Raw genomic sequence first — 21,972 nt, forward strand, 5'->3', positions numbered from 1 at the left:
CCTTTCAAGTTTGAAGAATTTAACTCAGTGCTTTTGCTCTAAGCATTTTTGAATAAAGTTGATATGAAGTCTGACAAAAGCAATCTCATACCTTTTCCCCTTCCTCAAATATGAACATAAACTTTTTGCCACAGAAATGGTACAAAATTACCAAACGTGTTAATAATCTAGTATTCACAAAATCAGATATACTGTTGAAATCATGAGAAAAAAATATTTTATTACATTAAATATTGAACTACACAATTATTATTTCAACCTTTTATCTTATCCCAGTCTGGACATTTTTGGAAGATCACCCAGAACCATGTCATGATATACAAATAGTAATCTTGTGTCCAGCCAGGAAAAAAAAAATCATTTATGTTTGACATGGTAGGAAGTTTTCTGCAAAATTTAAAAATACTGTAAATATAAGCTTGCAAAATTGCAGCAAAAGTAGTTGCATCTTCCATGGCAGAAACACCACAAAGGGAACAATTTTTTATCAATAGGTATTTAATCTAATTCTGGGTTTTGGGACCAAGTCCACAGAATTAAATAGAGGTATATTGTCTGTTCATGTGGTTCTTCATTCTGAGGAGCCACATGTTTATCTGTGGATGTAAACTGTACTTCCCATATAATCAGGACAATATGAGTCCAAGATAAACTTTACAGTGCCATATCACTGAACACATCAGTGTTTAGTTAATTTGTCAGCAGATTGGAAATAGATGAGATTCATTTTAGAGATACATAGCAGCACTACTAATGTTTGTAATTACTGTATTCAAATTTTTACTGTACAAAACAAAAATACTAAGAGAATGGCTTATTTCAATGACAAAAAGCCAGACTTACAGGAGCAAGGTAAATATTTTGCAAGTTCCTCAAGTCAATGGAATCCAGTTGTGTACTCACATAACTAGAAGCAAAATGTGGCCCATTAGCTGTAAGTTAAGTAGTTAATTTGATAACCATTTAATTACAAACTTCATTACACTTTATTTCTTTGTATATTCAATTAACTAGATGCCTCTTGTTCCTAGGACCTAAATATGCGTTTTTCTTTGCCCCATCTCTGTTCTGTTCAGTGTTTTAAGAATAAACAATTATTCTAAAGTGTAACAGTGCTTAGCATTTCTGGAGTATCATCATACTGCTAGAAATTCTGAAATGTAGCTGAATAATGAACAGGAAAAAAATACATTGCAAAAACTTGTAATATTAGGATACTATTTATGCATAAATGGAAAAAACCACAAATATGTAAGACAGTATTGCTGGACTGTAAGGAGATCTGTGTGCTCTCTTTTCAGCAAAACACATTGCAAAGCTTCTTAGAAGGGTTGGGAAAAACAAATAGTGTGGCTGCCCCATTCAGATTGCTGCTATCCTGCCCACTTCTCTCACAGAAACGCCTCACTCATCTACTCCTCCATCCTCTTGTCATTCCTTAGCTTGAGGTCCTGCATTTTCCAGGGTAAGTGGATGCTGCAGAATAGAGGTGCAAGTTCTCTACAATCAAATAATCAATAGAAATGTGACCACTGTTTGAAGGCTGACAGCTATGGCATTGTGTCTGCCATTCACTTCCTCTTCTCTCCCCATTTTTCTTGTTTAATGCCAGTAGTGCCAATTGCATTCTCAGTTCTGCATAAGACAGCAAAAGATTTCAGCCTCCTTCTCTGGTTTGGAGACGCTGTAATTCAGTATGCCACTCTGTAACCTAATGAAAGGCTATTCAGGTTCCCTGGAGACACTGAGCAATATAAAGAACCTGCCCTCTAAAAATGAAGGAGTTCTTGTTTACCCTGTCCTTCAGGATGTAGTGCCTTAATGGACTCGGCCCCCTGAGAGGGAACCATATGCATTAAACAGACTCTTAAGTTTCTGTAAGAAACAACATGCTGGTCAGACATTTTAGCTCCAGCTAAACAGAGATCTAAACAACCTACAAAACCAGGATTTTGCCTTCATTTTTTCCAACAACCACAATTAGCTATTCTTGCCTTTCCAGATGTATCTTCTACATCGTGTTTACCACAGGCCATAAGCTCATTTTTATGCTCTTTAACCATTTTAAAAAATTACTTTAATAACTAAAAAATAACTAAATTATTATGTGATATGAGAAAAGGTACCACTGTATCTGAATTCCTCTAAGAAATACCTATAGCTTTATAAAAAAGTTAAAACATAGGAAAACATTAAGAAATTAAATATTACAGTATGCAGACTCAACTGAAGATGTTTTCACAACCTTAAGTGACCATTAAAATACTGGATGGTAAAGATATATGTATTAAAAATAAAGGTGTGAGAATGTGGGCTCTAGAGCTACTAAAGTGGAAGCTGAATTTTTGTCAGACTTTAAACTGATGAGAGGACTGACATAACATCTGGTGTTTCAAACAGTGTGTAGGAATGTCTAGAAATTCCAGGCTATATCTTCGGGGATTAACCACTTGAAATTCAGCTCATTTTGTTAAAGATGAGAGTAAAATATGAAATTAGGGAAGGGAAGGGAAGGGAAGGGAAGAGCAGGTCTCACTCATGTTTTGTTTCCAGTAATTATATTGAGATATTGAGAAACCAGGATTCTCTTCCACTTTTCCTTTTTTTTTTTTTTTTTTTTTGTTGTTGTTGTTGTTGATCACAGGATTTCATGCATTTAGGAACTTTTGAAGTAAAATGTGAGACCACATGAATGATTCAGTAAGCTCAATATTACTTGTCAAAACACAAAAAAAAAAAGAAAAAAAAAGAGGGGAATATCACTTTATCAACTGACCTAAACCAGTCTTATAATGAACCTAAAATAATATTCAGAATTCTCAAAATAGGGTGGATTTTTCTTCAAACAAATTATTTTATCTCTTATCCTCTTTTTGAATCAGAGGGACATCTCCCTTTGCCAATTTCTATTCCCATCTACTTTTTCTTACAATAATTATCCACAGATGATATATCATTTTAGCCATTGAGTGGGAACTCCTACTTCCATTGAAGTCCTCATTCACAAGTAGCCCTTTCAGATAAGTCTCAGGATGATTACTGACTAAAGAATATTATTTTTCATTCTGTATTATTTTTCAAGGATTTATCTTCAGGAATGCACTTTGTGTAGGCAATTGATGTAATTTAATCTTTTTCTCCAATAACACAAGTGATAACATGTTTTTTTTCTACTGAAGGTGAGTTGTCAAAAAGATTTAAAATAATTGCTCTGGCTGTAGAGTAGGCCATTAGAAAAATCCTTCATTAGCAGTTATCAAATGCGTGTAGAACACATGGAAGCAGCAGTACTACCGACCTCAGAAATGGCAGTGTCAGAATGCAAACATAAACAGAATGTCAGGGGATTTCTTTCAGCTATTTCTTACAAATCCAAGCAATTCCTGCTCATTTACTCATTTGCGGATGCTGCCTCTTTGTGGCAGAATGCCATGCAAAATGTACCTTTCACACGAAGGACCTCATCCTATGCTTGTACTGACACCTATGCAAACTCATAAACATGAGTTTAGAACCACACAGGGAAGATATATATACACATGAACAGACACAAAGTTTGCAGGAGCTTCTCCTTCAATCCTCTCTGAGCTAGCCTTTCTCTGGCAAAGTCAGTGAGGCTGAAAATTTTCTTACTTATACCCATTTAACAACAGCATGCCTCTACTGAGCTTAAATGGAAGAAGAACCGGGCCACTGGTTTCAGCAATAGTTATAAAGACAGCAATTCAAAGTTAGGGCTCCAAAACTGCACCTCAGGCAGCCACACACACATCTCTCACTGGTGTCAATGGGAAGTCTGCAGGATAGAGAGCAGTGAACAGAATAGCCATTTGTTATGTCTCTTGTGACAAAAGAACACTCCTCAACTCTGCATTTCAAACTGAAATAACACTCCACTTACTAAACTGTCCAAGCTAAATACAGTCATGCTTGTTTTTTGAGTTTTTTTTTTTTTGCTTTTGCTCGGTGTGGGTGGCATAGAGGGAAGAACACACGCCAAGAAAACATTTTTCTTGAATTCCAACAGACCAGTTATACAGCTTTGTTTTTGTAGAAAGTGACAGATTGTACATGGGTAGGAAATTCAGAATAGAACAGAGCCCTTTAGCAATAAAAAGATGTACTAGTGAGCAACTCTAGAAACAATATTAAATATAATAACCTAATGAAGAAAGAAAAGATGTGAAATATCACTTACCCTGTTCCATATGTTAAAGAACACCTCAGTAAGGAAACAAAATACAAATATAAAACTATCCTGTTCAATATGTTGTTGAAACATATACCCCTGTGCTGCTTTCTGACCCATGTTATATATATGCTGGTAATTACCACATGTCATGTTTCAAAAACAGAGAACACATTATGTTTTGCCTAGAAACGTTAGATCTTTCTGATGAGCCAGAATTGCTAGTAAAGAGAATCCAATGTACAAACAGATTATTTTGGCCAGAAATTTTAAAGTTCAGATACTCATTACTTCAGGATCTTACATTTGAAATATTTACCAAGTGTTTATTCAGAAACTATTAAAAAATCACATGTGCTGGGATACATATGAGACATCAGTTGTCCCATCTTACAGTGATGCTGTGTTTATGAATATCCTTGCCATTGCCTGCTGCCCAAAGGGGTAAAGACATTTTATAGAGATGTGTACAGTCCATCATTTGGTCTTTCAGGATGCCAGTAAACATGTGGATCTGTACAAGTGCAATTGTACTCGACTAAACAATCATAAACTGGCTACAACAGTTGCAAAATCATTATATTTTGGTTAACTAATACAAAATTAAAAAAAAAAAAGAAAAAAAATGAAACCGACAAATCAAAAATGAACCTTTTTTTACTGATAAAATGAATGCCTTCTACATGTCCCTCACTAGTTTGCCCAACCAGACTTCTGAGCAGGAGGTTGCTAAAAGACACATTTTTTCAATAGAGAAACATGATTTTTTTCCTACTGTGATCAGATTTTATGTCTCCGATTGTCTGTTAAGATTTGGTCATAACTGGCATTATCTATAGAGATTTAAAAGGTCTTTCTGATACTATATCAGATTTGGGAAAAAAGCTCTCACTCTAGTGCAATACTTTAAAGCAATCCACAACCTTTGGACCCCATCCTAAAAAAAAAAAAAAAATGAAAGAAAGAAACACTCAAACATTCCAGTATTTTTACTTGTAAGAAGAATTCTGCATCCTCTTTCCTAATTTTTTGGGCTTTTGACAAACTTTGCCCAATGAGTGAGTCTCTAGAACTACACGCATTGGTAAAGTTGTTCATGTGCTTAAGTGCCTGCAGGATGGAGGCCTAAGCTGGGACTTCTTTCACAAATAGAGATCCTCAAGTGAGTTAAAAATTTGCAAGATTAGGCCCTAAAATAGTGAAGGAAAGAGAAATGCTAATGTGCATATAAAAATAGGTGCTACAATAAAATATTTTTTTATATTTCATCAATAAGTTATTTTCACTAACCAGTTATGGATCATATATCTCTGCACTCTTTAATGATTTGTCCACATCTACAGTGATCCCTTTAAAGATCATAATATATATTTTTTTTAATTCAAAAGTCCAGAAAGTATACAAACACATCCTTAAAAAAAGGAAACCTTGTATTAAAGTCGGGGTGTGCTAATCTCTCCATAAAAGCCATTTAGACTCACCCATGGCTAAAAGGGGAAAATGTGCGCTGTACTCTTCAACCAGAGAGAAAATTAAACTAAAGAATGTCTGAAAAAAAAAAATTAAAAAAAAAAAAAAGCACGACCTGAATCCTGAATGTGACCCGACAAGAAACCATGAAACATCCTGCCACCTTCCCCAAACACACATGGACACCCGCACAATGCCAGTGTTGTGCCCATTTTACACAATAGGTGGTTTCCGACTTCCAAATGCAGTAACAGAAAAGAAAAACCAAAACCAAACCAAACTGAACAGCACACCCTTTCAGAATCATTCCCCGAAGCTGAAAAGTCCTGTGCCAAGGCACTTCGCCCTACAATAAAATGAATTAAAGGGGGAAAAAGAGGAGGGGGGCGAGGTGTGTGTGTGTAGGGAGGTCAGCATTTACGTTTCTTTGTTTTGCGTGTGGTTGTTAAATACAAATACTCTAGAGAAGGAGCTGCTGAGACTGGCGAGGGGACGGGGGGCGGGGGGGCTGTTTCTCAGAACTGGCTGAATGTGGTCTGTTTTTCCAGCACTTCGAGGTAGTCCGGCTCTGCGTTTAGTTTTGCTTTTAGCTCCAGATACTCGTTCCTGTTGGGCTCTACATAGACAGTACTCGGGGGGCTGTAGAGCACCGTCTCCCGGAGCCTGGCGTCCCCCGGCCCCGGGTGCAAGTACTGGTGGGCACGCCTAAGGTCATAGTTGGGGGAGTACGTGTAGGCGGCGGGGAGCTTGGGGTAGTCGGGGAGGGTGGAGCCGGGTGTACCCAGCGTGGAGGGGGAGTGTTTGTCGGGCTCCAAAATGCCCCTGTAAAAGCGGTCGGCGTCTTGCACCGGCGAGAGCAGCTCCTCCCGCGGCTCGATGGTGCTCACGCTGTACGCGGGGCTGCGCGCCGGCGCATCCTCCCCGCCGGGCGCCGGGGGCGCCGGGGGCGGCGGCGCGCCCCCCCCGGGCGGCAGGGGGTGGCTGCTGTAGGTGACCTTGAGCTCGTGGAGGTCTTTGTAATCCTCGCCCGAGTTGCCTTCCCGGGAGCGGTAGATGGGGTTCTTGCACATGTGGCCCAGGGGGTGCGGGATGTACTCGTAGACGTGGCCGGCGGGGGTCTTCACCTTGGGCAGCGCCGCGCCCCCGCCGCCGCCGCTGCCGCCGCCGCGGTGGGGCGGGTGCTGCTGGAGGTGGGGGTGGTGGTGGTGGCCGCCGCCGCCGCTGTAGACGCTGTACTGCATGTTGAAGGAGCTCACGTCGGAGTTGTTGGCGCTGGCGTGGTCGCCCTGGCCCTTCTTGCGCCGCTTCATCACCAGGACGAAGAGCCCCGCCGCCACGAAGACGGACATGATGAAGACGAGCAGCAGGCTGAGGATCAGCACCGAGAGCGGCACCGAGGAGCTGCCGGCGCCGCCCGCGGGCGCGGAGCCGCCCGCCGCCGCCGCCGTGCCGTTGAGGCGCACGGTGGAGGAGGACGGGGTGGTCCTGGCCGGCAGCTGGCCCGGGGACGGCGTGGGCGTGGAGACGACGATGTCCGAATAGTCGGGGCACAGCAGCTCCGCCCGGACGGCCCGCATGTCGCTCTGGGCAAACTTCTTAGGGGACTCGCAGATCACCTGGTCCACCAGGACACCGGTGTTGAGCTGTTCCAGCCACAGCTTCATGCCCACCACGTCGCAGGTGCAGTCCCAGGGGTTCTCGTGCAGGTCGATCTGCAGCAGGGATTTCAGCTGGTCCAGCACCCCGCTCACCGGCAGGTAGGAGAAGTGGTTGCTCCGCAGGCTCAGCCTGTAGAGAGACAGACCAGAAAAAATGTTCCCTGGCAAAGATCTCAGCAGATTGTTGTTCAAAAACAAGAGCTGAAGGTTGGGGACAGATTCAAAGGTGCCTGCCTCTATCTCCCGGATGACGTTGTACTGCAGGAAGAGGTACTGCAGGCTTTGCAGCCCATAGAACAGCTCTGGGCTCAGCCGCTCGATCCGGTTCCCATTCAGGTACAGCCTTCGCAAATTAGTTAAATCCCCAAAAGCCCGGTCCTGAATGACCGAGATCCGATTATTGCCCAGATGCAGCAAATCCAGCCCAGTGGCATCCACAAAATCTGCCCTGCGTACCAGCGCAATGTAGTTTTCCGTCAAATACATCTTCTTGGGATTATAGGGTTTGGGCTGCAGTTCAGAAATGCTCTCAATCTTCCTCTCCTGACAATTGACATTGAGGCCCAGATCAGAAATCTGCAAGTTGCAAGTGCAGGCAGTGGGGCACTCCAAAGGCACCGGGGATTTGGTCTGGTAGGCAATGCTGGGGCCATAGTTGCTGTATCCCAGGTCTTTTGAGGGCAGGCGGGAGGTGGGGCGCACCCTTGTCTTGTTGGGTTGGCGGGTCCCTTTGGGGGGCTTCAAGGGAGATTTGTAAACAGCTGAAGAAGAAGTGGCCACAGAGTTGACTGAGGCCGGGGTAGTGTGGAAATACCCTGTAGTGCTCAGTGGTGTCTGAGGTCTCATTTCATAATCAGAGATGAGCCTCCTGGGGCAAAGCTCCTGCTTAGAGACTTCATCCAAGTCTCGACCATGTAAGCGGAAAGGGGTCTCGCAAACCACATCTCCCACCAGCGCGGAGTATGAGATGCTGTCCAGCCAATCCTTTAGAGCAATCAACTCACAAGAGCAATTCCAAGGGTTTTCCTCCAGCTGCAGCTCCACCACTTTATCCATGTGCTGCAGGAGGCCCACATAGGGCAACAGCTTCAGCCGGTTACCCCTCAGGTCCAGGTGAGTTAAGGGCACAAAACGGAAAAGGTTGTTGGGCAAACTGGAGAGGAGGTTATCATTGAGAATCAGCACCTGCAACAGATGCAGTTTGCTGAAGGCATTGGGTTCAATGACGCTAATGTAATTATAATCGACCTGTAGGTATTCCAAACTCTCTAGCCCAAGGAAAGTGTCATCCCGTAAAAGTTCCAACTTGTTATTGTTCAAGTGCAGCCTCCTTAAACCTCTCAGACCATGAAAGGCCCCAGTTTCGATGTCTTGTATGTCATTGCTCCCCAGATGCAAAATCGAAGCCCCCGTGTAATTGACAAACTGGTTTGGGTACAGCCTGTTCAAAAGGTTCCCAGACAACAAGAGGTGGTAAACAGGGAACCTTGGTGGACTGATCTCAAAAAGGCTGATGATCCCTCTGTTTTCACAGCTCACTGTTAAGATGCTGTCCTTCTCCTCACAAGGACACGCATTATCACAGATTTCCCCATAATACTCGATGCTTTCTGCCCAGGAAAGGACTAGTGATGTTAAAGCAAATGCGATCGTCTGCAGCATCCAGATATGCATTTTTTTGTTGAGGTCCTGTTCCAAAGTTACTGTAGAGCAGCAAGCATACATTTTATTTCCTGTAGGGATAAGGAGAAAAAAAAAAAAAGTAGCATAATAGGGTAGCCCCATAACATTTGAAATGGAAACAAAGTTTATATGTGTCTTCAGTAGGGTAGAGAATGGACTGTTCACCAACCAAAAAAAACCCCCTCCTGTCACTTCTAATTCCCACACTTTTGGAAACTGGATGACATGCCTTGATTAAAGGGTTGATAGGCAACTCCTTGTGAGTCAAATGCCCGCGGTGTCTAAAAAGGTGAGGTCACAGTAGGAATTGTTCTGGTTCTGTTAGTGTGGGGTGAATTTCAATGCTTCTTTGGATTTCCTGTTCACAACCAGCCCCATAAATATACATAAAATGGCTGTCAGTTCAGTTTCACGTTTCTAATTTAAGAGAAAAGAAACACCATTTTACGAGGTTTCCCACCTCCCCTATTACCCAGCTCCCTCTTCCCTTCAGAGCCTCCCTGCTGAACCCGTGCACCAAGGTCTTCCCCTCCTTTTACCTTGATTTTAAACTGGTGATGGAAATACCATGGTAGGAATCCAAAGAAAAAATGCTCAGTGCTGAAAATGGCATCTTAATTCAACAGAGGGAACACTGACACATTCTCCACATCACACATTTTTTAAAACTCTTTTATGCTGATGGTTTTTTCCCTAGCTATACATTTACAAAGCACACACCCACCCACACAGACATGCACACACGCGCGCACACACACACACACGCACACACGCTCGCACCCCCAGATGACTTTTGTGCAGGAATTCTTCTGTAATGAGATTAAATACATTAACCTCCCACTTCGGTGCACTTAACAGCTCTCTTCAATTATGGAAATTGTGCATCTTTACAAAAGCAAGTAATATTAATTGATATGTGATCCCCTCCCAAGTTATACACAATGTAACAGAGCTCATTTCAAGCAGAAGTCTCCTGTTTTCTCTCACACACACACACATACATACTCTCAAAAGAAATGTTTTAACCACTCACCCAAAATTTGTGAAAAATGTAAAACATGCAGGTCATCTTCAGAGTCTCATCCATATCTGACATAGCGCTTATTCCCAATGTTCTGCAAAACTAGCCTGGTAGAAGTGGAGAGATCTAAATAGGTCTCATGAAAATATCTCATTGCCAACACTCCAAACATCAGAGTTACTGATTATAAGCAGCGATGGCTGTCAGTGCTCTTCATCCTTTAGGGAAGAAGACACCCAGGCTGATTAAAAGCCAAGGAGGGTAGAAGGGAAACCCTACCATTGACCTACGTCAGTAATTTAATGTCCGAATTCCACCTAGCTGGAAACAAATCCTTTCCTTTTTTGCTGTCTTTCTGACTCCTCGTGGCTTTCTTCTACTTCTACTAGTCTAAAAGCAATATGAATAGGGAAAATAAATGCATTTTGTGTGTCGGTAGGGGAAGACTAATAAATCATCAGGTTTAAATGCTGGGATCTTGGACCAGGCTTGCATTTTCTATCGTCCACCTCAGAGCTCCAATCCTCATGACACAACTCTGGTTTGGAGGAACGCATCCTAAAAAACGAGAAGTCTCAGTACTGCAAGACATCTCCTGTGGCATCAGGTTCAAGGCTGCAAAACTAGCACTTGCAGCAAAGGCAATCATGCAGCAAGAAATCGGAAGTCTCCGTGAATCTCTCTAATTCTGACCAGACGTCAACTGGATTGGAATTACTCAAAGCAAAAAGGCTTCACTGCATAAAGGCAGCAGAAATCTTACTCAAAGGCATGTATCTAGCATATTTTTTCTCAGCTCGATCAGATCCATTCATCCATTAGCCAACAGTTCTTCGGAGAAGAAAAAAAAAAAAACCCACAATGACAACCTATTGAAAACCTGCCCGGTCAGTGTTAAACTCCCAGGCATTTTACAACTTTAATTCAATTATGGTTAGCAAAAGAGGCAAATACAATTTTCCCTCCCTCTCCCTTTCCCCTTTCTCTGACAAAAAAAAAAAAAAAAAAAAAGGCGGGGGATGGGAGGTAAAGAAAATAAAGTTGTAGCTGGCTATATGCAAGGTTGCAATCCCGCCCTGGAAACCCCTGTGTGATGACTGTGTGCTGCTGTTCGCCAGCTCCCTACAGAGGTTCAGATTGAGGGGGGGCCAGGGGGTGGGGGCGACGGGGGGGAGGGGAGAAGAGGAAAGGGGTTGCATCGGGATTTTTCTTGCGTGTGTGTGTTTTTTTTTTTTTTTTTTCCCCCGAAGAGTTCAACCCTTAGATTACCGCACTGCATATCCGGCTGGAAGCAGCTTTCAGTACCGCCGACAGCAGCAGCGAGCGAGCGAGCAGCTCCAGCCGGACACTGCCACCCAACTGAGCAGCACCCCGAGTTGGGAGAAATGGCTTTCGCGAAAGGGGGGCAAGCGGCCGGGAACTGGGGGTGGAAAGCAACAGCAAGGGAAGACCCGGCGGGGGGGGGGGGTGGGGGGGGGGACACGACGAGGAAAGGAAGGGAGGAAGAAAGGAGGGAAAGAGAGCGAGAGAAAAGTCAAGCCCGGTACTTACTTCGCCCGAAATCTCCAGGGCCCAAGCATGGTGGCAGCCCATGAAGATGCCGACCCGCTGCGCGGGCGCTGCGCGGAGCCGCCGGGGCGGCGGAGGCGAGGATGGCAGCGCCGGGGAGCTCGGTGCGGAGCGCGCACGGGCACCCCCCGCACGCAGGCGGCGCCGAGGCACAGCGCGCGCTCAGGGGCGCGCACCCGCGGCCACACGCGCCGCACACTCACACTCACACACACGCGCGCGCGCGCGCGCCCGGGGAGCCGCGGGGGCGCGCCCGCCGCGCACGCGCGCTCGGCGGCGCGCGCCCGCACGGCGGGGGCGTGGGCGGCCGGCGGAGCGCCGCGCTGTGCCCGCGCCGCCGAGCGCAGCGGGGAGGCGGAGGGAGGGGAGCGAGGGCGGGGCGGCGGCGCCGAGCGGGCGCGGGGGGGCGCGGAGGGAGGCGGGAGTGCAGGGGCCGCGGCGAGGGCCGCGCTGCTGGGCGGGTGTCCCCGGGTGACGGCGCGGCGGCGGCAGCAGCAGCCGGCCCCGTGGGTCGTCGCGCAGCGAGCCCGCACCGGCCCCCAGCGCACGGGCACACGCAGGCACACACATGCCGATACGAGCGCGGCGCGCCCGCCCCGCCACTCCTCCGCCCCACGCACCCCGGGGCTTTGCTCGCACTTTCGCTAGCACGGGCCAACTTTCCCGTCGCTCCTCCACCGCTCCGGACGCCGCTCCCGCTGTCCGCACCATTCGGGCGGAGGTCCGCGGCCGTCCCGTCCTCTCCCGCAGCGCTCGCTGGCCGCGGCCGGGCGGCGCGGAGCGGAGCCGCGGGGAGGGGGGTGGCGGGAGCCGCTGGCGCGGCGGTCGGCACTGCCGCTGCTCGCTGTGCGGGAGCCGCCGCAGCATTCGCGAGGACCGCGGAGAATTGGGCAGTCGCGGGGAAACAAAGTGTCGGGTTTCGCTACGCGCATTCTCCGACATCGTGGACGCGGGCGTGTGTCCGAGCCGTTCAGCTTCACTTTTCTCCTCTGCCCACCCCAGAGGCGGGTCGCGGAGGGAGCCGGGGCACGGATGCAACAGCGGCATCTAAGAGACTCTGGCCGCCCCCCATGCCCGCCGGGCCGCTCCCCGCGGCAGCGCCGGGGCCCGCGGAGCCGGCCGCGCTCCCGGGCGCTCCAGGCGCGGTGCGGCGCCTCCCGTCGCCGCCAGGTGGCAGCGCAGGGCGGCGGATGGGCCGCGCGGGGCGCAGCGCGGCGGGGACCGGGGAGGCGACGCGGCGGGGAGCGCGTTCCCTTTGTTCCCGGGGGATGACCGCCGTCATTAGGTGTGCATGCGGGGCCGCACAGGTTTTTTCGGCGCCAAGGTTGGCTGTAGCTCTGGGGATGCGCTTTTTTTCCGGTTAAACTTCGGGTTTTATTTTTGGCAAAATTGCGTGTTTGGCTGATCTTAAAAAAAATGATAATAATTAGAAGGCGGTAATATTGCGTACGTGCAAAGATGTAAACGTGTTCGCATTTGCGTATTAATTGCTGCTTTGTGCTCTCTAGATTGTAGTACATAAATCTAGTAGTACATAGTACATAAATGTAGTAATTCTAATGGTGTTATGCACACAGGAACACATGGAGTACACCCCGTGTGTACAGCACAGAGGTTGGAATCCAGCTTTAATTCAAAGGTAATGCTAGATGTATTTGTCCCTCTGTTTTTCCTGTTCTAGTGTGAACATTGAACAATACTCTGTCTGTGGTATGTGATTTCTGCACATCGGTATCTTCAGCAGACCTCTGTTAACTCATATCTTAACATCCCAACATGCTAAACCCAAAAATGATTGCTAAAAAATAGCCTTTTTTGTAATGCTCAGCCTTCCCTAGTAGGTATATTCATCTTCTCTGCAAACATAAAAAGAGTGTGACTCAAATCTTGTTTCCCTAGGCCTGAAATAAGTAAGATCTGTTTTTTGGATGGAAGACAAATTTCTTACATGAACCAGGTAATTTTCCTGGCCTTGTAGAAGCTCTTGGAAATCTTCTCAGTGGGACAAAGTACTTAGTTATAGTCTTAAAGGATCACTGAGTTTCCTATTTTGGTGCAAACCCAGTTAATTCAGTGGAAGGTTTTGAATGGCTTTAGATTGTGTTCCAAGGTGCTAGTTTCAGTCAGGAAAAAATACCAAACCCCACCCCATACAGGTGTGTTGGTGGTTTTTTTTTTCCTCCTACATACGCTCTTTTTAGCTTTCTAATATGCAACATAGAATTGATGATAGTAGAACAAAAAAAAATCACAGATACTGAACAGATCATGAGATGTCTTGCAGGAGTTTCTTATAGCCTCACTATTTTTGAAAAATATCTTTCTTTTGAATTAATAATTCTGCATTTTGAATATATGGGATTCTGTGCATATATGCTTGCATTTTTAAGGCCTATCATATTTATAGCATCTGCCTGTTGTTCTCTAAGCTATTTTTCTTTCTGACACACAAAATTAGGCAGACATAAAAACTTTTTTATTCATAACAGCAAAAGATATTTTACATAACCTTGTCAGCTAGGCTGAGCTTAACTCCTTCCTGAAACTGTTTTGGAGAAGTTGACATTTCATAACTATGAAATCATGTTAAAAGCTATCATGTTGAAGTCAACATTGTAGATATATTTCAGTTTAATTTTTCTGATCCTGAACTAGTGAGATATTAAAAAGCATAATCAGTAGAAAGTCTGATTTAATCAAATCTTACTTTCAAGTTGTTACACTGCTAGATGGTTTTAGTAGCATGTGGGAGATTTAAATAGTTATTAGTGTAGAACTATCATGCTGTTCTTCCATTCATTCTTATTCTTAGTCCAAAAGTATTTCTGGCAGTAAAAAGTTATATCTGAATATTTGAACTAGAACTGTCATTTTAAACCAAAGCAAAAACATCAAACAGTAAATAATACTAAATTTGTGTGGGTTTTTTTTATTGTAGTGTTGCCTCTTGCTAATTTATTTTTCATCTACCTTTAATTAAACTGGGAAATCCTAAACTCCTTTAAACTGAAATATTCAGAAAGAAAGTTGGAAATAACTAATATAATCCTCATACAGAATACAAGTAGAGGGACCTGAGTGAGGATGGAGCCAGAGTAAAGAACGTTCAACAAGTGCATATGAGGCATACATATATTATATGTGCAACTTCAAAGTGTTCAGGTGTACCCTCTTTCTATAGTACTACAATTTATAACATTGGCAGGAACAGTTGATCTAGCATGTGGAATCAGACATGGGAAAACAGGAATTTGGAGGTTCCAAACTTGTTGAATGAAATATATTGGAACAGAAGGATAGGCGCTCTTTATGAAAGACAAAGAAAGTTTGAAATAATTTCATGGTCATGCACTAAAACATGTTAAGGAGTGAAAACTGTTGAATTATTGAAATTTTTGAAATTATTGAATTTTTTACAGTGGAGAAGAAGGGGAGAAATAAAATAGTCCACCTAAACTGAAATGAAAAAGAATTCCCAGAAGGCCTTAAGCAAGTTATTAAGAGTAAGCACAAAACCTAAAGAGAATGAAAAAGAGATACTGATTAGCAAGAAGAAATCTGCATCAATAATTAGAAGGCATAAAACCAAACTGAGAATGGTCAGAAACCTTGTTAAACCAAAACTTGCATAGAAACCTGAAACAGAGTAAAAACTTGTTAAGCAATGTAAATAAAATGAAAACTTGAGAAGTGGGATGGTTGTTAAAGGATGGGGTGGACATTAAGAATAAAGTAGGCCCAGACCAAATAGGTGCCAGAAAAGTTGCCTCTGTTTCTGGTAAGAAGAGATGTAAATTTTGTTATCTAGTGTAAGTAGGAATAGGGTAAGAGAAATCCTCAGTGTATCATGGCACAAGCATTTGGTCCAGCAGTTTTATGTCCTAAAATAGGATCAGCTATTTTGTAATACACATAGCACTGATTTAAGGGTATAAGGTAAGTGGGTCTGGAGAGAAATTTTAGACAAAATTAGAAGTCTTTCTGAGAAACAGATGTGTTGAGATACATATATATATGTACAAATATATTTCTAAATTCAATTCGTGTCTGTCTATATATTGCTTTTCTTTTGGTCTAGGCCGATAGAAATAATGAGAAATTGCATAATGCATTCTACAAACTCATGAATTAAAACTTTTACTATAAACTGGGAAAATCCAAGTCTATAAAAATTTCATAAATTTAAAGCTAGTAGTCAATCAGGAAGGGGTTAGAGGTTGCTATTATAAATTAAGTACTTATCTAAAGGGAAAAGAAAAATGTGATTTTATGATGTATTAGGCAGGATGTCATAATAGGTAAGAAGGCATTATTAGTATTGTAAAGGATGTGCTTTTTCATGAGTTCCTGGTGTATTATGCGTGGTTCTAGTTGTATTTTCAAAGATACTAAAATGAAGTCTAAAGATCAGGAAGGAACTATAGTAATTGGGGCATGGAAAATGTGTCTACAGAAGAGAGATTAAAAAAAAAAAAAGGAATACATAGCCAAATAGATATTGAAAGGACATATGAGTCCTTACTAATTCATTTTTAGTTAAATGCTAAAAAAACCCCAAAAAACTAAACAAAACAGAATGTATTTGAACTGAAGAGGGATGTTGGCATGCCATCAAATGCGTATGTGTTGATTTTAAAACCTAGGAAAGGGAAGAAGTTCACTGCCTGTCTGAGACTGGAAAGGTCTTCCAAATAGGTAATCAGGCCAACAAAGTTTTTTTCTTAAATAGAAATTGAAAATAAAAAACTTTGTAATTGAATGGGACAGTTCGTGTTAGAAAAGGTACATTTGTGGCAAGTTGGAAAGGGCTTTTTGAAGAAGTTGGAATATGTTTTTTCTACACTTTTACTGTATCTCTTCTCTGCCTGAGGGCTTACTGCAGGCTCTCAGGTCAGGCAGGATGTTTTCTCCCTTTATTGTATAATTTAGATTCTGAGTTATGGTAATTTCTTTCCTTCTTTTGTTCTGCTTTGTATAGGGGACATGTATCTCCTAGAACATTCTGCAAAGAAGTTCTCACATATTTCCTCCTGTTGAAGGGATCTCCACAGACCATTGGCAGTGCCCTTTATTCTCTTTTTCCTCCTTTTTTTCTTTTTCCCCAAGGAAGATTTGAGGTTTGGCTTTTGTTCTTTACTGCAAATTAAAGAATTAAAGGTTTTGAGTCAGTGGGTAGTACCATCTGGACCAAAAGTTCTGTAGATCTCTTTTTTTTTTTAAAAACTAAATATTAAGTGTATTGTAACTCTCAATTGTGAGAATGTAGAAATGTAGATAGTCCCTTTCAGCAATATGCTTCTGTTACTACTTGTGAAAATCAAATTCAACTCAGTTCCATTACCTCAGAAATACTAGCTAAATTTTCAGCATTTTCAGTAGGACATGGCATGGATTAAGCGGCATACTGCAAAAAGATCTCTCTGAAATTTCCTAAACTATTCTGTCATTATACAATTGCTCTGACTTTTCATTTCTCTTATCTCCTTGCTATGCTTAGGATTATCAAATAATTAAAATTATTTCATGTCAAATATGTCTAATATAAGGTACCTAATCTATCCATAATAACTGAAATAAAAGGATTTTGATTTCTTCTGGATATGAGCACTTCCTCTGGGATAGCTTCTTAGTTTTTCTGGTGGAAGTTGTAGAGTAGTAAAAGAAGTTTATTAATATCCTTACATACAGGGGTAACCTTAAGGTATAAATCTATTAGGCTATTATTTTCTTTATGCTTTAATTTTCTTACACTAAGCAAAACATATTTACCAGGAGACACTCAGAGAAATACCAGGTGTTTTCTGCCTTAATGGTTAAAACACTCAAGAGAAGGAGCAGGCTTAAAATTTATACACCACATTAGTTAGCAAAAATTCAAATATGATTAGTATACTCTCCCTCAAACACAGAACCTGACCTGTCCCACCCTTGTTCACTTTGGGGAAGTTGAGCATCCCATGAGAATTTCTAATGGTCTGTTCCTCACAAGCGACAAAACCGGGGGAAGTCAGAAATTGAAAACTGGGGATTATGTGGAAATTAGGCTTCCAAGTGATTCAGTAGTATTAATGTTATTCCTGATGTCTTTGAAAAAGATTGCTGCAAGACATGCAGCAAGAAATGTTGATCCTTGAGGCACATGAACGTGCCCAGCAAGAACTTCATCAGTCTTAATGGTTTCTGAATACTGGATCTAGGCTCTGTAAATGATAGGTAAGACTACATATATATAGATATATGTACATATATACATATATATATGTGTAAAGTTCATCCTGCATAACTTTCGGGGATACAGGTGCTTAGCTTTATGTTTTGCCATTTAAATAATTTTTTGAACCTCTTTGAACACACACTAATTACTACAATAAAAAGATAAATCTTTAATCTTTTTAAAGAAAACATTGCTACTCCTATGCATTTCTACATCATATGTTTTGACACATATTTACAAAATATAAACATAGAACATGTGTCAGTTTCACATATTTATGTACATATGTTCACAGACAGATTTTACCAGCTTTGTCCTTACTTAAAATAAATATGAAAATTTATTTAAAAAGTGATATACAAAAATCAATCTATTATTTTATGATTCTACCCAAGAGGCACTATAACTGTGTTAAGATTTATTAAAGGAAAATGAGGAATGTTTTTTGGGGTTTTTTTTTGTATTTTTCAATAAGTGGATTCACTCACTGGAGCATGAGAAAAAGGTGCAAAAGCCTCAGAGTGAACTGAATTTGCGTGTTTTGGTTACTCGGCGTGACCTGGATTTCATGCCACTGGTGGCTCCTCCAGGTCTTCCTAGAGGGGAGTTTTCATCAGTTTCTGCCACTAGGTGTCCCTATATGTGTGCGGGAAAATCCTGATGGAGACATTAATTGAAGGAGGAGGAGAAATTGAGCAGGAGGAGTAGAAAAGATGATAGTAAACTTCCTTCATGATTTTGAGTTCCCTTTGACAATTGTCTTGCATATTCCTGAAGAGAAAATATAAGTGGATTCATGATTGTGCAATTATATTTCAGAACAAACTTTTTTAAAAAGAAAAATGGAAAATAATGGATAAGGCTCTTAGATATTATATAGTCATTTTGATATTATGTAGCCTTTTTGATACTATGTATTTATATTGATTTTTTTATATACATATATAAAACAGAAAAAGTCTTCTGAAAATAATTCAGTCTGGTTTATGTTTGGTAAATTTATTATAATTTAAAAATTATTCATACCATTTGGTATAAAAAAGGGATTTTCATGTAGTAAACACAATTAATTATGTATGTCAAAGAGTGATGAAAAGACATGTACTGTGATTAGCTTCTCTAAAACATCTTGATAAATGGGATGTTTCAAGAATTAAGAGCCTTTGATGGATTGTACAACCCTCTAACCCTTACAATTAATGTTTAAATAGATCGCTAGTAATGGAAAAGAAAGTGGTTTAGACCCCAATTCTTTTCATAATCAAGTGGCTATTAAATGTTATGCAAACATTCTTCCAGGGGGACCGTTGTTTAATCAAAGTCAAAAGCTATTATGACATGAAAGCTTTTAAAATTATTATTATTATTATTATCTAATAATAATAATAATAATAACAAAACCCCCAATAAAAGTAAAAATTAAAAGAGATGTTTTCTTTCAGTAATAATAAATAGGATACTTGAACAGACACCTCAGAGTATTAAATAATCATTTTCTCGGACATCAAAAGGCTGCATGTACAACGAGAGCAGGATTATACTGATATTGTCCAGAAAACAGGGTTGTTGAATAGTGTGTTCTCTTTTTCAAAATACAGACCTTTACTTAAAAGACAAGCAAGCAAACAAACAAGCTTTCATCCTTCTCAATACCATTCAAAACATTACTAGAGAAAAGCTACTTTTCTTAACCCATAATTCCGAGTTTACTTCTCTTGAACTTGTAGGGAACAATAGCTCTTTTTTGGAGATGTCAGCACTGTTAAACACTTTACTTCTGGACTTCTGTATCACACATAGTCTAAGAATTTGGAATTATGGAAAGAGGTTTTATTTTAAAGGTATTTACTGTCAGCATAATTTTGTTTGAATGTCTCTACTGGTTTTAAGGGAGTGATGGTCTTGGTTTAAAATTTGAGCCCATAGTCTTCTAATGCAAGAGTGAGAGTGTTGCTAGTCCACTGCACTGAAAACTTGTGCATTGGTGAATACATTAGTTAATCATAGCTTATTATGTCTCATTAACCTTGTGTACTTCAGCACCAATACAATAATCTGGTATTTGTTTTGGATTTCCACTTGTCTATTTTAAATTAAGTTAAATTTAAGTATATCTCCTGAGTTGTCAAGATTGAGTTTTCACAGACCAAAAAAGCTGTGAGACAAATTTATTAAAAAAATTAAAACCTGTGTTTAAAGATACTGTGGTGGGTTCCTATAGTCTTCATACCAGAGGCTGGGATTAGGCTACTATGAGTATCTATTGCTTACAATGTTTTTACTGTAGACAATGGAAGGAGAAGAACTGGTGCTTTATCATTCAATGTGAGGAAATACAACATGAGATTTGTTAGCAAGGGATATTAAACATTATTGTGGACAAGTGGAAAACACAAATAAGAATCTGTGTTTTATAATCACTAAAATAACCGAGTAATACAAGTGTTTTATTAGTTTCCCAGTGAAGCTATGGGTTTCAGTGAAAAATGGTCGTGATATATGTCATAAAACTTCTATATTGTGTATAGTCCCTATATAAAGCATAAAGATATCTTGCAAGACACTAACGATACATTATACTGAATAGAAAGCAAACAAAGTTGTCATAACTATATGATATACCTTAGTTAAGAATATCAAAATGCCCTGCAAGCATTTGCATTTTATGATGCAAGCTATCCAAGTTATAATGCATATGTTATAATCATATATGCATTTTGCATTATATGATGCAAGCGATACAAGCTATAATACACCAAGAATCTTCCTGCACCCCTTGGTAAAGATCAGTGTAGAGTTAGAATCTTCAGAGGAAAAAATTCTGAAGAGCAGTTTATCTCTGCACAGAGAAGGTGTGAAAGTTATGTCTTAATGTAATTTCAGCTCCAGATTTCTTTACATATCCCTGTGGAATGTAAACGTCCTACTAAGCTTAAGTAGAAAGCCTCATGGGGTTTTACTATGTTTGTTTCTCTTACTGTGGTACCCAGCAGCTGCAAATGGGATTCTCCACTAGACATATCTGATCAGGTAGCATCAATCCATAGTGCTGTTCTATAACCTGTGACTTAGAGAGAATAATTTGGAGTGAGAATGTCAGTCTTATTGGCATCCAGTGGTAACTGAATAGTGGGAAATTACTTAACTGTTCTTGGCTACCTGTAAATTTGAGGTCACGGTAGAAAAAGCAGATCAAAGAGAGTTGAAAGGGAATATTATCCCTAGTTTTTATTTCAGGAATGAAAGGAAAATTAGATCTGTTAACTGAAATGTTGCATATGGAATGTTGAATACCTTATTAAATTAATTAATTTCTCAGAGCTCCCTTTCCTATATCTCACCCAGAATATGAATCAGACTCCTAATATAATAAAATGTTGGAAATATTTTGTGTCCTTTTATGTCTTCCTTCAGTCTTTTTTTTTTTTTGTTTTGTTTTAATGCAAATTTATTGCTGAAAATTGTGGCAACAAAGAATTTTAGTAAATAAGAGTATCATGACTAAATTATGAAGTCTACCTTCCCTAGGATGAGCTTTAGCATTTGAAGTGTATATAAGTTCTTCTGAAAGCTTCAAGATTTGTTAAGAAGCTGTCTGCATTTACACAATGTTATCTACTTCTGAAATGCATCTATGCAGTGCTAATAAATTTAATAATTCCTTCCAATTGAACAATTTCCCAACTATTGTAGGAAAAGCAAGAAATATTTTCTTAGCTTTATAAAATGAAACTTACTTTTTAGAGGCAGATGAGCAGTTTTGAAATAGTCTTACTAGGCAACCATGCATGGTGTCTAAATCAGAGTAAATTCATCTTAAATACAGTTCTGTGGATAGTGATGTGAGATGGGCATCTCTCAAGGATTATTCTCTTTACCTGAAGTCTTCTCTAAAATACATGTCCCTCTCTACAGATCAAGGGGATGTAATTAATTTAGCTTAGTTCCTGTTGCCTAAAGTCAAGTGGGCTTAATACATACTTGGTGAATGTTCAGTCAATGTATAAAACTGGAGATAACTGAATATAATTGTAAAGAGATAAAAACATATTTAAACTTTATGTCATCTGTAGTCTTACTGACATAGATAGGGCTTTATGGGAAATACAGTCCTGCTAATCATGAACTGGATAATGCTTCAAAATTCAGACTTGCATTAGCAAATTTC

At 41.2% G+C, this 21,972-nt stretch overlaps 2 protein-coding genes across 3 annotated transcripts; one reads left to right on the top strand and one right to left on the bottom strand.

Moving 5' to 3' along the window:
- Positions 1-200: 200 nt before the first annotated feature.
- Positions 201-11,838, bottom strand: SLITRK5 (SLIT and NTRK like family member 5). 2 transcript variants are annotated; one of them, XM_077173576.1, is made up of 3 exons: positions 11,573-11,838; positions 10,034-10,128; positions 201-9,050 (listed from the first exon to the last, which is right to left on the bottom strand). In XM_077173576.1, exon 3 carries the CDS (start codon positions 9,040-9,042, stop codon positions 6,175-6,177), a length of 2,868 nt encoding a protein of 955 aa, XP_077029691.1. In that variant the 5' UTR covers positions 9,043-9,050; positions 10,034-10,128; positions 11,573-11,838; the 3' UTR covers positions 201-6,174. The 2 variants fall into 2 exon arrangements, with proteins under 2 accessions (XP_077029691.1, XP_054483789.2); XM_054627814.2 differs by lacking the exon at positions 10,034-10,128.
- On the top strand, positions 11,674-21,190 carry LOC143693438 (uncharacterized). Its single transcript, XM_077174666.1, has 3 exons — positions 11,674-12,875; positions 13,168-13,229; positions 16,569-21,190. Exons 1-2 carry the CDS (start codon positions 11,674-11,676, stop codon positions 13,220-13,222), a joined length of 1,257 nt encoding a protein of 418 aa, XP_077030781.1. The 3' UTR covers positions 13,223-13,229; positions 16,569-21,190.
- Positions 21,191-21,972: the final 782 nt, after the last annotated feature.

The sequence above is a fragment of the Agelaius phoeniceus genome, chromosome 2, assembly GCF_051311805.1.
Source record: "Agelaius phoeniceus isolate bAgePho1 chromosome 2, bAgePho1.hap1, whole genome shotgun sequence".
Taxonomy (NCBI): domain Eukaryota; kingdom Metazoa; phylum Chordata; class Aves; order Passeriformes; family Icteridae; genus Agelaius; species Agelaius phoeniceus.